Genomic DNA, 14,212 nt, shown 5'->3' with positions numbered 1-14,212 from the left:
GTTGCTACCTAGCATGGCCTAGATAGCACACCTTCATGGTACATGACTTTGCCCTTTGGAGCACCCTCCAGATCTGGTACCCTATCCTCCCAGTCTTCCAAAAAGCTGTGAAGGCCTGGCTTTTCCTTTAGATAGTATGAGTCTGGAGCCCAGGGAAGCTCTACATATCATTCTGGATATGTTGCATTTGGGCCCCAGGAAGTTTTTCGTTGCCTTTTATACTTTTTACTATTTTTACTGCTTGATTATTGTTTGTGAGTTTCCACAAGATTGGCAGCTATAGAAATCTTTTAAATAAACAAACTTCCCATGCCAAAAACAAGCCAATTTGTTTGGGCAACCATGAGTGATTATAAGTTACTGTTGCCGACTCCATCATTGTTGGTATCTGAATTGGACTTTTGTGAGTCTATGGTAGGAGAAATTGTTTTTGTTTCCCTGACATTTATATTCTGATTGCAATCGGCAACTTGCATCCAGAACGCTCAACACATTTTAGGCTTGGCCACAATTAATCTTCAGTGACAGATGCTTTCTGGAAGCCTGTTTCAGACAAAGAAATAACTTGGCACGAAATTAATTTCCACATAGTTCTCCGTTTTGTCTAGGAACTTGGGATAGTTTTACTTTTGAGCCAAAAAAACAATAGTACTCCATTGTTCTTGGTTGTCTGCCAGGTGGGATTTTTCAGAATGTACAGAATTGCATGGTGGGTGTAATGAAGAGGGAGGGGGGAAAAGAGGAGAGGTTATTATTCAGAAGATGCAAATAGGTAATCTATAGGGTGTGTAGGAACCGTGCAGACTTGACAGATGCCCCCTAACCACAGATCTTTGTGAACCAGCATAAGTCCTTTCGGGATGGTGGAAATAAATAAATAGATGAATAAATAAATGTTTGAAAAATAATGGACCAACGACACTAGTTAGTCACCAAAGGACTAGTCTTCACCTGCTGTTAATAACAACTGTTCAGTGTTTTTCTTGGCTTTTATCCAGCTAATATAACTTTACATACATACTATATAAATGATTCCAGGAAAAAATTTTCTCCAGCCACCAGGATTAAAATTAGAATCATAAGGCCTGTCATTCTACTATAGAGAGATGTTTATGAACTGGTTTGAAATTCTCTTACTTATTTAGTCGATCAGGAACTCATTTAAATTTTTAAATTTATGAATGTTTTAAAAGTCCGTGTCAATTTATTAAGTTTCAAAGATCATAATCTAGGATATATGATGAATCACGAAGAGTTCCTATAGAGCAGGGGTCTCCAACCTTAGCAACTTTAAGACTTGTGGATTCCCAGAGTTGAAGTCCACAAGTCTTAAAGTTGCCAAGGTTGGATAACTCTGCTATAGAGTATATGTCTACTCATACGTAAGCTCCATGAGATGAGAGCACAGAATTTCAAGTATAAGGGATTAAATCTGTCAAACGCTTGCATAAAAAAGCCTCGGCAGATTACAAAATATTCTATGTTTGAACCTCTCTCGAGTATGGCCAAGTATTACATTTTATTTCATGCTTGATTATAAAAAGAATACAATGTCTCATGGGTCATAATATACATTTAATAATTAACTTTCTCTTAGCACTGTTGAATTGTAATACCAGCTCCTTATTTCTATTCTTTTAAACTACGTATATATGAATACTGACCTAGAATGTTGAAGAACTGATTAAAGGGCAACTGCTGTAAAAATTACAAAATCTTTAAAGGATGACTAAAAAAAACCCTAAATGTATGTCTAATATTATTAATTAAGAAGCAATGCAATGGGTTAGAACACGTAGTAATCCATTTTGAATCTCTGGAATCTGATATTGCTACCTATAATTTACCACAAAGCTTGTCATGCCAAAATAAACTGAAACTGAACTGCGCTGGCAATTTAAATTTAGATTCAGTATCAGGAAACTTTTTATGGCCTAGGTCTTGGAACAGTCGATAATATGAACATGCTGACTTATGCTGTGTGATTCATTCAGTCAGTATAAGCCTACAATCACTTTAGGTTGGTGCAGAAGAATAACATATGCAGAGGTACTTGTATATACTGTACATAGAAAATTTAATGGATCAGTATATTTATTTGCACAGTCCAATCTTTGGGCCAGTTATTTTACTTTAAGACACATATTGTGCTTTTTACGTTTTCAAGAAGTTTGTATGCCATGAACCAGAAGTTCTTAGAAAACTAATAAATAAAAAGATCTTTCCAACTTGAAAATATTACTTACTTGATGACTGTTTAATGAAAAAAAAGATCATGGCTAACAGGCCAATTTGGAGCTGCTTAGAATATCAATCAATCAATCAGAATAGAGGTGGAAGGGACTTTGGAGGCTCAAGCAAGAGACCCTATACCAGGGGTGTCCAAGCTTGGGAACTTTAAGACTTGTGGACTTCAACTCCCAGAATTCCCCAGCCAGCCATGGCTGGCTGGGGAATTCTGGGAGTTGAAGTCCACAAGTCTTAAAGTTCCCAAGTTTGGACACCCCTGCCCTATACCATTTCAGATAAGTGTCTGTCCAATCTTTTCTTAAAAATCTCCAGTGATGAATCACCCACAACTTCTGAAGGCAAACATAGGCAGAGACTCAAAGCAAGTACCCATTCTCTGCAACTTTGCCACAAGGGAAATAGGCAAATGTAAAATATAATAGAGCTTTGGGTGGGGCGTCAGAGCTGTTCCCAATTTTCTACTGGATTGGTACTAGCATTGGCACCAATATTGCATAAATAATATTTTAAGACAAATAAAATATGATCCTGGTGGTCATGAATTGGTTTAGCTGCTGAATCTTGAATCAACTAAAGCAGGATTTTTCAAACTGGCTTGTGTGGAATTCTAGGTTTCCATGAGAACTTGATGGAGATCCATAAGAAATGAAGGAAAAATCAAATAACTCCAATATATAAATTAGCATGCATAAATTACAACAATCACAAGTTTTGTTTTATTACCAGTTTCAATTATTGTATAATAATTTATTATTATTAATAATAATAATTCATTGTTTAATTATTGTATGAAACAACACTGTATGAAAAATCCTGAATTAAACGGTTCAGATACTCTTCTGAGATAGCCTTCTCAGTTGCATACTGCAGTGATGTTTTGGTTTTCCAATTTAAGAGACATCGCTGCACTTAGACTTACATACTTGATGCAGTTCAACTACATCTATCCAGATAATTGTAAATCAAATTGAAATGCAAACAATTAAGAAAGCCGAGTTTTTCTTATTAACCACTGCACTACTTACAATAGGAAGGAATTCCATATGGTTGTCCAGGGGGTGGATATGCAGTATAAGCAGCAGTTTGCTGGATGCCTGCACTGTACTGAGTCTGCCCATATGTAGCCATTGTTGCAAAGGATGGAACTGTTACTATATGGGGATAATGTCTAATCAAGAAAGAAAGAAAAATATTTACATCAGTTGATCACTTTCGGCAATGACTATGAGATGACATGAATAATTGAGGCTTTTATTGGAAAGGAAAAATATTTTTTTTCCTCTCTCAAATAGTTTATCTGTAAAATGGAAGCACATGTTCTCTGTAAAAAAAATAGCAATGGAGAGCTAAGAGGGTTTTTCCCCCCTTTAATCTAATTTTCTTTTTGGGAAAGGGTGTTATTTTAAATTCATGGTCACCTTTCCTCTGGATAAACATTTTATGTTTGGTATTATACCAGTAATTCTATTACAACCCTGAAATTGTCAGATTCATATTTTGCACTGTAGTTTTGGGCCAATCTCAGAAGCAGCCCTATTACAATCCATTGACGTAATTCAGATTTCCAATTTAAGAAAGTATTGTGATTGGAATATCAATCAAAACTGTCCAAACGTCACTTTGTGCCATAAAGGCCATATAATAGTGATGGTTATAAGATTACCACCAAGTATTAGCAACATTTTGGTTTTCTCTGACAGTGCTTCAGTCTAATAATCATTACCATCGGTGAGTAGAATTCTCTCAAAAACAAAGACACATAAAGCTGTACATAGAAGGAAAAAAATGCATAAGGATCCTGATGGCAATGCCCTTCATACTCTTAATGATTTCATGCAGCAATTCCTGATCAATTTTAAACAGAAGATGAAATTTATATACGCTAAAGTCAAAGCACATGGATTTGCCGTCTAAAAACATCCAATTACAGAATAGAACTCCTACAAAGCAATTGTGTCATGACCTATCCAAAAAAAGACAGCTGGTTCAATTATATCAAAGCTACTGAGAGGTCAAAGAAAACCAGCAAGATAACATTCCTTTACTTCTCTCACAGAGCAGTCAACTCTGCCACAACTAGCTCTGATCCTTGACCGAAATGGATTCAGAAACATCAGTTTCTTTCAAAGAGCATAGATCTGGTCAGTCACTAAATGCTCAGAGTTTAACATTGATTTAGGCCTGTAAACGTAGATGTCCAAACAATAATACTACTGCCTCCTTTAAGAAAGTCTGAATCAATCCCTCTCATAAAAATGATCAGGAGCAACAACATTTGCGTGACTAATCTATGAAACTTTGAAATGAAACTTGGATACATTTAATTCAATAATAGAATAGGTTTGCTAAATAATCTGAATTGGTTTAAACCCATGGAGGTGACATCATATTTTGGATTTATGTACTCTTCTACAACTTAATGCCTATTGCATATGCCAGACTGCAATTCCCCCTAATTTCCATCATATATAATCAAACTATAATGAGATTAAAAATTCTGGGGATTTTTAGCATATTGAACGATCAGCAGATAAAGGAAGACCGCTTGTCAATGAAGGCAAAATGCTTCTTGTGTGATAATATTTACTGTGATATGTGGACATTACCAAAATAATAATTTGCTTTCAGAATATCTGTGTGTACAAATGTATCTATCTATGCTCATACCTATTAGCATCATTTTATCATTTCTACTCAGAATTAATATCAGAGAAATCAGAAGAAATGTGTTAAGAAAATGTACTTCATATCACAGTGGAATATTTCTATAACTGGCTGACAATCCCTAAAAACAAATGTTTTATTCTGACAGCAATAATTCAATATAGTTATCTTACTTGGTAGTGTAAAGATGAAAAGAATGTTGAGGTGCAGATTTCCGGTTGCCTGTAAAACAAAATTTGCACAGCTAATGCCATCAACTGTATTAATGCCCATGAAATAATAATCTGTTCATTGCTTGCCAAGATCTTTGAATAATTACAGTACAAAAATAATAATCACATCCATAATTGTTCTCAAGGTTATGGGTTATATTAATATAATACAGGGGTGTCCAAACTTGGGAACTTTAAGACTTGTGGACAAGTCTTAAAGTTCCCAAGTTTGGACACCCCTGATATAATATATCTGGACCCAGCTAAAGAAAGTATCAGTATTTAAAAGAGAGACAATAGATAAGTGTGCTGTTCTTTGCAGGGGACATATTAATGGCAAACATTGAAGTCACTTAGATAAGTCATTTAGTAAAATAAAGAAACAAAGTCATCAGCGTTGTCAAAGAATTCTCAAACCATTGGAATTTACTTATCTCACAAAGGCTTGAAAGTATCCATCTATGGCCTACAAGTGTTTAGCAGGACAAAATTCAGAGCCATCAGCAAATACACCGAACAATTCTTAAGAAATTATTCAACATCTTTTTGGGGGGCATTTCTACCTTAACCTTTCAGAAAACCAAACAATTTGGATATATTGTTGTAAGATAAAATGGACAATAGACGTTTAATCATTTGTTTACAGTTTTATTTTAAAAATTAGGTAGTTTGAATTCAATTTTTCATTTTTCATTTAATTTAAATTAAATTAATTAAATTAAATTTTAATTTAAGACACCTTATGGCCACCATAGACAAAGCACTCATGTATTATACCAACATATGGTCAAGACAGTATCAAGTGACCCTTTGCTTTACACACCATGTACTTTGTATTGATACATAAAGAAGATTCGTCATGCATAAATCTACATTCATTTTCTGGGTACCATAGAAGATGTCACTCTTGCAGTACTACATATGATGGCTCTTTTCTTACATTGGCAGCAGCCAAAATAATCGCCAAAATCTAGTTGGAATTATTTAATTTCCAGCTCAGGCACAGATAGGATAGGATAGCATTGTTGTCATCATTCTGTAATCTGTATATATGAGTTATGGTTTTGTCATAAAGCAAGATGGGTCTCTCAGAAAGCTATAAGTTGTTGGGAACAGCTTCAATACGTATTCACAATAGTTAAACCCACTGTGACGAAATAGGGCTCCTAGTTTTCAACCACTCTCGGAATAATCCCAAGCATCCCTTCTCCTCTCTTGTGTTTCCCAAACAAAACAAAGTCTCCAGTCATCATGAGTGAAGACATGTTTGAAAATGTGTTGCTAACAATTTCTAAAATGGCACAAAACAATAAGACAACTATTTAAGCTTTTAAATCGTTGGAGGTCAGGCTTTAATATTCTCAGCCATCTCACTTCTCTCTCAAAAATTTTCTTGGCAAATAATTCAAGTAACTGCAAATCTGTATCTAAAAAAATACAAAAATTCTGCTTTTGATTAAAGATGATGATGATGATGATTCCTGCTTTTCTTTTTCTTTTTGCAAGGTCAACTCAATCTAAATCTCAAGACTATTTTCACTGGCAAAGCAGAATGTATAATTTTCATTTGCCAGTCTGATTGTGGATATTTGTTCTTGAAAAATCCCTGGTTGATCAATTGTACGTGTTGCAATGTAAAAATAATTATCTCTCAGATTATTACATCACTCTGAGTTTGCTTCACTTTACTCAAGTCTTGCTACATTTCTTTTGAAGGCAGAGGATAGTTGAAATAAACTGGTGATTGTTTTGCCAAAGCAGCAAACAAAAAGCAAAACATAAAGAGAACTGGATTCCTAGGCAACTTGTAACTTCACCACAGTATAGTCATGTTCTCAATTGGATTTTTAAATTGGACTGTTTACTTTCTTCAAAATGCTAATTAAGTAATTAACTGATAATGGATATTCCATTTACAGTAGCCTTCTATTTACAAGCTCCCATTGTTTTGCGAATATTAAATTAATAAGAATGTGCTTAATATGGTAAATTATCATTTCAACATATTTAACGCTGATATAAAGAATCTCATTAACACGGACGGTTTTCTACTTTCTCCAGATATTTTCCTTTTAATTATTTCATCATTTAATATTTGTTTCTGGATCTCTGTTTTAACTGTAACCAATCTCTTTCCTTCAATCCAGGGGCCACAGTTTCAACCAACTATTTTTTATGGTTTCTTTTTGCTCTAAATTACCTTTCCCTCTCTGCCAATAAATACCTGATTTATAAGTACTGGGATGAAAGCTTGTATTCTCTCACTAGCTAATTTTGAACATATTGATGTTTCCTTTTTTAAAAAAGAAAACAAAATAAAAAATAACTGAAAAGTTCTTTGGAATTCAGATTTCCAAATATTATTTTAAACCTACTATTTTTTTTTAAAGCCACTTGTAATAGATACTAATTATGAAAGTTTAGCTTACCGCTTTTTCATTTCAATAATATTATCTCACTGATGGTACAAATATTTTTTTCTCTAAGCCACCTTTCCCTTTGATGCCATAACAAGGTAATTCACATTTCTATTGCACTTATAAGTCCAAGGGATTGAAATAGATTGAAAAATCAATTTGGAAGCCAGATGACTAGTTCATCTGGATATATTTACTTCCCATTTGATCCAGTGAGATTTACTCATGCAAAGCAGCAATCCATGCCATGTTGCCAGTATTAAAAGTACATCTATCTATAATCCAGGATTTCCAATTAATGGCTGAGTGGTGCACATTTATGGAAATCGAATAAGGGTACAATTGTAGTCTCATCAGGTAAAATAGCTTTAGACTTTCTTTTGGGGGAAAGGACAGGACACATTACTGTAGAAGTCATGACAGCAATTTACAAGACAATGTCTGCTCAAAATTATTCATATTTTCAAACCTACAAGAAAGATTGTGATCCAGGGTTTCTGTCAACTATATTATGGTTGCAGGATTAGACATATTTTCATGCCAAGAGTTAATCATTCTACTTAATAAGCGGGGGCTTCTGTCATCTCCCTTTCAATAGGCAGTTAGCTGGACTTTTAATTCCAGCAAACAATAGCTAGAACTGTACTAGCAAAAACTAGCCCAGCCACATCGTTTGCCAATAATTTAAAAAACAGATTTAACATTCCATCCTCTTTTCCTACCCCCATTATTTTTACATACTGTCCAAGTGAAGAGAGAAAATGGGAACTGGGGTAAGTAAGGCAGATAAATTTCCATTGCCTAACCTCAAATGCCAAAAGAATGCGTCTTACTACCTGCCAAGCATGAAACTTCAGACTGCAGTTTGGAAGGAAGATTGTGTGTGTGTGTATGTGTGTGTCTGTGAGTGTGAAAGAAAGAGAATGAAAAGTAATTATAACACTGTCAGCTTTGGATTCCTGATCTTTCAAAAAGCCACATTCGTAAGTGCAGCATCAGCACATCTTCCAGTAACAGGCAGGAAGGATTCCAATGACCACCGTACCATCCTTTCCTCTGTCCATATCTCCTCTAAATTATGCACGACCAAAAACAGTGATATTGTATAAGATTTCATTTCCTAATGGGTTTCTATGAATGTGATGGAAGAACTGAAATCCAAACACATTCAACATCTTAGAATATTCACATGCATGCCATATATTGAAGCAAATGAACTGTATTTACCTGCAAACGTATAACAGTCAAAGTTGATTATGTATACTCATACGCTAAATGCAGAAACTTTCAGCAAGAGAACTGAAACTGGAGAAACTTGGAATAATATTTAAGGCATCCTCTGAAGCTTCCCCAAATAAAAAATTAGGGACAATATTTAAAGCAGGGAAACTGGAAATTAAAAGTACCATTCTTTTTAGAGATTGCTGGGAGCATACAAAGCCCAAGGCCAAAATCAGAGAAACAAACAATACATGCATTCTTAAAATCTGCTTCTTTTCTAACGTCAGATAATAACTAAAATATCCTTTGAGCTAATGTTGACATTAGAAATGCAAAGCAATACTATGAGAGGCTTTCAATTACTCATAGCAGGCATATTAAATCTCATTATTTTTGCATTTAAATAAAAATCTTTCCTCAGACATTTTCTACTTTGTCCTTTAATTATCCTAAAACCAACAAGCAAACAAAAGCCATACTTTAACTCCTCTTTGATCTCAACCTAGTACTATCAATTCTGACCAGCTATATCTCTGCTTTATCTAGAGTTTCTTACCCAATGGTCTATAAATTAGAAAAGTTGAAATACTTTTGGGGTGGATAGGAACTTAGAATAATGAAGATCTTCCACGCAATCAAAAAGTAGAGCATCTTCTGTACAGGTTCTTCATCCAGAAAAGAACTATAACTAGGAAAAATCCACATATCCAAATTGGTAAATCTGGGTTTTTTTCCCCATTTCAAAGAAAAAGATTGATACAAACTTAGACCATATGTTTGTTCATTTTGCCTTTTACAACTCTATGTACGGACTCACAGTTAGGCATCTGAAGTTGAAGCAGAATTGTCAACTTACCTTCTATGTCATCTGGAACCGTAGCATAAGTGTTAGAAAGGTTAAGCTTCAGAATGTCAGGATAGTCTTTATTTACAGTCAAGCTGGGTGGTGTCACTAGATCTAGCATTTCCTTATACCTGGAGGAAAGCAAAGGGGGAGGGGGAGAAACCCAGATAATTTATTCATTAATTATGCACGCTTGCTAATGACTCCACTTTTTTCCCTAGGAATACAAATATTAAAGCTGATTACTTAAACCCAGCCTTCATATAAATTCTACATAAACAACATTCACGGGGAAAAAAAGTTTGCGTCAAAGGGAAAATGCTGAATTAAAAATCAAGCACTGACTTTCCTTGGAGATTACAACTATATTTGATTAAATATTTTCCTGTACATCCTGGATTTTGCCATCAGATGATTACATTTATGTATTGCTTAAATGCCATAAGGAGCAAGGCACGAATTCTAGTATTACCATTATTTTCCAATGCATATGATTTTATCTACAGAAGACTGCAAGTCACCACATGGTTTTAAACAGGAAAGCTCTTAACCGCATTGCTCTTACGGAGGATTTAAACAGAGGACACCATTAAATGGGAAAAATCCATGCTCAGTCAATTTATTACTGAAATGAATATGATTTAAGCGGGCTTCATTTTTTGTAGAATTGGGTTTAGACAAATAGAGCAGTGTTTCTCAACTTTGGCAACTTTAGGATGGGTGGACTTGAGTACTCGCTAGGGAATTCTGGAAGTTGAAGTCCACTCACCTTAAAGTTCCCAAGGTTGAGAAATACTGTACTACACTCTCCCTTTAAAAAAATCTTTCTGTGATCAGGATATTCAATGTCAAGCCAATTAGACACCATTTCTAATGTTACTTGGTTGGCTTTCATCAATTTTTTCTCCAAAAATGAGCAAATACACAACATGCAGCATTTTCAGAGATGGATCTGGACAAATTCCCATGCTAGCTAACACTGTAAGTAATTACATTTTGCAAATTTGGGGACTCTGCTGAAATATTTAATAAAATCAATAGTATTCCTGGCTGATCTGAAAATAGCCAAAGCAGGTACAGAAGTCACTGAACTTCCTTGAAGGAGACACCAATAAATGGAAAGTTACAAAATCTCCAGGTGGTAACATTGGAAACCTTTTATAATTTTATCGAGAAAGGTACAAGGAAGCCATGGCCATGTAATCACCAGTAGTCAAGCTTTTTACCCTTTTGAATCTACATTTGATAGAGTCATTTTAATTACTGAATTAGTCTATTCATCTATTGTTGCCTAGTTACTATCTAAACTACTCTAATTGCAGTCAGTATTAGAGAAAGAGAAGGGGTCTTTAAATTAAATCCATCGGCTCCCCCCCCCCATCTTAACAAATTATGCCTCCTTATCATAACATTCATAATTTTCTTACAAGGAGGACAAGCAGATTTTAAAGATTTTTTTTCTTCCATTGAATTGTGTCCGATTCTCGGAGACTGCCTGAACAACTCCCTGCAGTTTTCTTAGCAAGGGTTTTTTCAGAAGTGGTTTGCCATTGCCTCTTTCCTAGGACCAAGCGAAAGTAGCTGGCCCAAGGTCATTCAGATGGCTTTGTGCCTAAGGTGGAACTAAAACTCATACCTCCAATTTTCTTGTCTGATGTTTTAACCACTAGACCAGCGATGGCGAACCTTTTTTGGCTCGCGTGCCATAAGTGGGGGGAGCACAGGGGGTTCGTGTGCGGGCGTGCCGCACCCATAATGCAATGCATGATACCCCCCCCAGTGCGTATGCACGCAATACAGGTGCTCCCCCCCATTTTTACATGCTTTTTTTGCCCTCCCCAGGCTCCAGAGGCTTTATAGGAGCCTGAGGAGGGCGAAAACAGCCTCCCCCGCCCCTCCGGAAGCCCTCCGGAGGCGTCAGAGAAGCCTCCGGACAGTCCCTGAAGCCTTCGGAGCGCTCAAAACCGGAAGTGATTTCCGGTTTGCTCGGAGGGTCGTTTTGAGCGCTCCGAAGACTTCAGGGCCCTTCAAGAGACTTCCCTGAAGCCTTCGGAGTGCTCAAATCGACCCTCCGAGCAAACTGGAAGTCACGGTTTGCCTGTATGGCCGTTTTTTTGCGCTCCGGAAGCTTCAGGGAAGCTCATGAAGCCTCTGGAGGGCCTTTGGGGGGGGGGAGGAGGCTCTTTTCGCCCTCCCCAGGCTCCTACAAAGCGTCTGGAGCCTGGGGAGGGCGAAAAATGCCTTTAAAAAAGGGTGAACTCAGCTGGCCAGCACACACATGCGCGCTGGCCAGCTGACAGGGCAGCGCCTTGTGTGCCCTGACAAATGGCTCCGCGTGCCACCTGTGGCACGCGTGCCATAGGTTCGCCATCACTGCACTAGACCAAACTGGCTCTCAGATCTTAAAAAATACATATTGATATTTACTGCTTGAATTTTTCAAATATCTCAGGTTTTGCTGATTATTCAAGTTTTTAAAACTCTGATAGTTCTAAAGCGGGGCTGTCAAATTTGCAGTCAGTGGGCCAGATGTGTCATACGCTGGCTATGCCCACACCCGTTTTATCAAAGGAGAAAAAAGTCACGATACATCACGTGATGACAACGTGATGGCGCAAGTTTGACACCCCTGCTTTAAAGGATTGATAGTTCCTCAGAAATCTGATCAACACCTCTGCAGTTAAGTAAGAAACAAAGGAATTACTGATAACATGTTTCCTACAAAGTCATTTGAAAAAAAAATCAGCTCAGGTTTGAGCACTGAAGATGCTTATACCAGTTGTAGAAAATCAGTATGCATTCCTCCCTTTTACCATGCACATAATTGAACATTAAGGAAGTCACTCATGCAAAGACCAAATTATACAGAAAAAAATCTCTAGACGACAGCATACTGCTAAAGTAATTAAAGTGTTAATTAATCCCACTCAGGTCTATCTCTGCAGAATAAAGGACCAATATGGCATAGCAGACAGAGAGCAAGACGTTGGTCATGTCATGTGATGGGGACAAATGTGATGGTTTTCCCTCTCATCTTGCAGCATTATACTTCACACTGAAATTGCATTGGCCTTTTCTAGTACGAGAGACCAATGAATCATTTCTTACTTATCCAGTTTTGTTCTCTTTATACTGCCGAGATAAATTTATGATGAAAAGGAAGGAGAGCTATACATATTGCCGTGAGTCTGAGAATCTTATTCTCTCCAGACTCTCAAATCTCAAAAAATATATACGGCATATTCTATTAACTACCTACTCAACCACAATGAAAAACATCACTCTGCATGTTCGAAGAGGTTTTAAAAAAGAGATCAACACAAGCTACATGAGTAACTTCAGATAAAGGAACTATCTATTTCTTAACTAGACTCCTGCAGCAATTCTGCCCATCGCAAAATTAATGCATTTTTAGGGGATCTCTTTGTTTTTGCATTGTTGCTTTCACAAATCTTCACTGCAGTCATACAGATACACCCAATTCGAGCAGTACAGGAAATATGTATTCCCCCCCCCTCCCCGCCGTATCCCATCCCATCTAATGTTCTGTTTTACAGCTGTACAGAGCAGATTGCACCATTTGTTAGACCTGTCATCACTCTGGTTCCCCTGGGGCTGCAACATTAAGGCAAAAGCATGACTGTGCTTTTAGAAGAGTACTCCCCAGCAGTGCAAGGGAGCAGAACTTGGGAGCTGACAGCTGGGAAGTGGGAAGGGGAGGAGAGAAACTTCAAAAGTTTCCTACTGCTGCTAATGGATTAAAAGCATATGGAAGGTTCCGAGTAGGGCCTGAACCATCTCACCTTTTGATTTACCCTTCTGGGCCTTTGTTCAGCTACCTAAGCTGCAGATGACTACCTAGGCTCTGAGATAAAGATACAGCATTCAACAGTCGAAAGGTAACAGATGGCTTGGCAATGACCATAGGGAATGATGAGGGGGAGAGCAAGTGACTGAGGTTAAAGTCATGACTTATGGGATGCAGAATATGAGAGTGGCTCACCGAACCTAGAGAAGGAAGCCTTTCTAACATATGTAACAGGAGAAGTATACGTTGTTGTTTTTCCTGTAGCATATGGCTTGAGCTGTAATGGACAGTGCACCCTTTTGCTATGAAAGTAGGTTTAATATTCCTGCATCACTAGACATAGTCAGGAAACGAGTCTTGGAGAGACTCTGCCAGCATAGTTAATATTGAACTAGAAGGATCGATGGTCTGGCTTGGTAAATGGCAACTCCCTAAGCTGTGATAATGTTAATTATGTCGGCATTTGTGAAAGCCCGCCATTAAGACAGTTTCATTTAGTGCAAAACAGAGTCAACTTCTATGTCTGTTCTTGCATCTCATGCTTATGACTGGTCAAGCGTCTCTTTACAAGAAAAGAGGAGAACTGAATTTTGGATTGCAGGATGGAAAATCCCACCCTTCCTCACCACCCTTCCTCACTCTGCTGCTCTTCCCCTTCACAAAAGCTCCTGCTTATGTTCAGCAATATAGATTTTGAAGGTAACAGCCAGAGGTGGTATTCAGCAGGTTCTAACCAGTTCTGGAGAACCGGTAGCGGAAAATTTGAGTAGTTTGGAGAACCGGTAAATACCACCTC

At 37.1% G+C, this 14,212-nt stretch overlaps 1 protein-coding gene across 4 annotated transcripts in view; it reads right to left on the bottom strand.

Annotated features, from left to right (window-relative positions):
- Positions 1-14,212, bottom strand: part of EYA2 (EYA transcriptional coactivator and phosphatase 2) — a 144,370-nt gene that overhangs the window by 57,757 nt on the left and 72,401 nt on the right. For all 4 annotated transcript variants that reach the window (XM_081948082.1, XM_081948084.1, XM_081948085.1 and 1 more), the window contains exons 2-4: positions 9,621-9,739; positions 5,088-5,136; positions 3,276-3,418 (exon numbers count right to left, since the gene is read on the bottom strand). In XM_081948082.1, the coding sequence (XP_081804208.1) occupies positions 3,276-3,418; positions 5,088-5,136; positions 9,621-9,729 (301 nt within the window). In that variant the 5' untranslated portion in view covers positions 9,730-9,739. The remainder of the gene's footprint in view (positions 1-3,275; positions 3,419-5,087; positions 5,137-9,620; positions 9,740-14,212) is intronic.

This window comes from Natrix helvetica (genome assembly GCF_964273705.1).
Source record: "Natrix helvetica genome assembly, chromosome: 3".
NCBI lineage: Eukaryota > Metazoa > Chordata > Lepidosauria > Squamata > Natricidae > Natrix > Natrix helvetica.
Note: the sequence above shows the minus strand (reverse complement) of the source record. Positions and strands in the feature narration are given on the sequence as shown.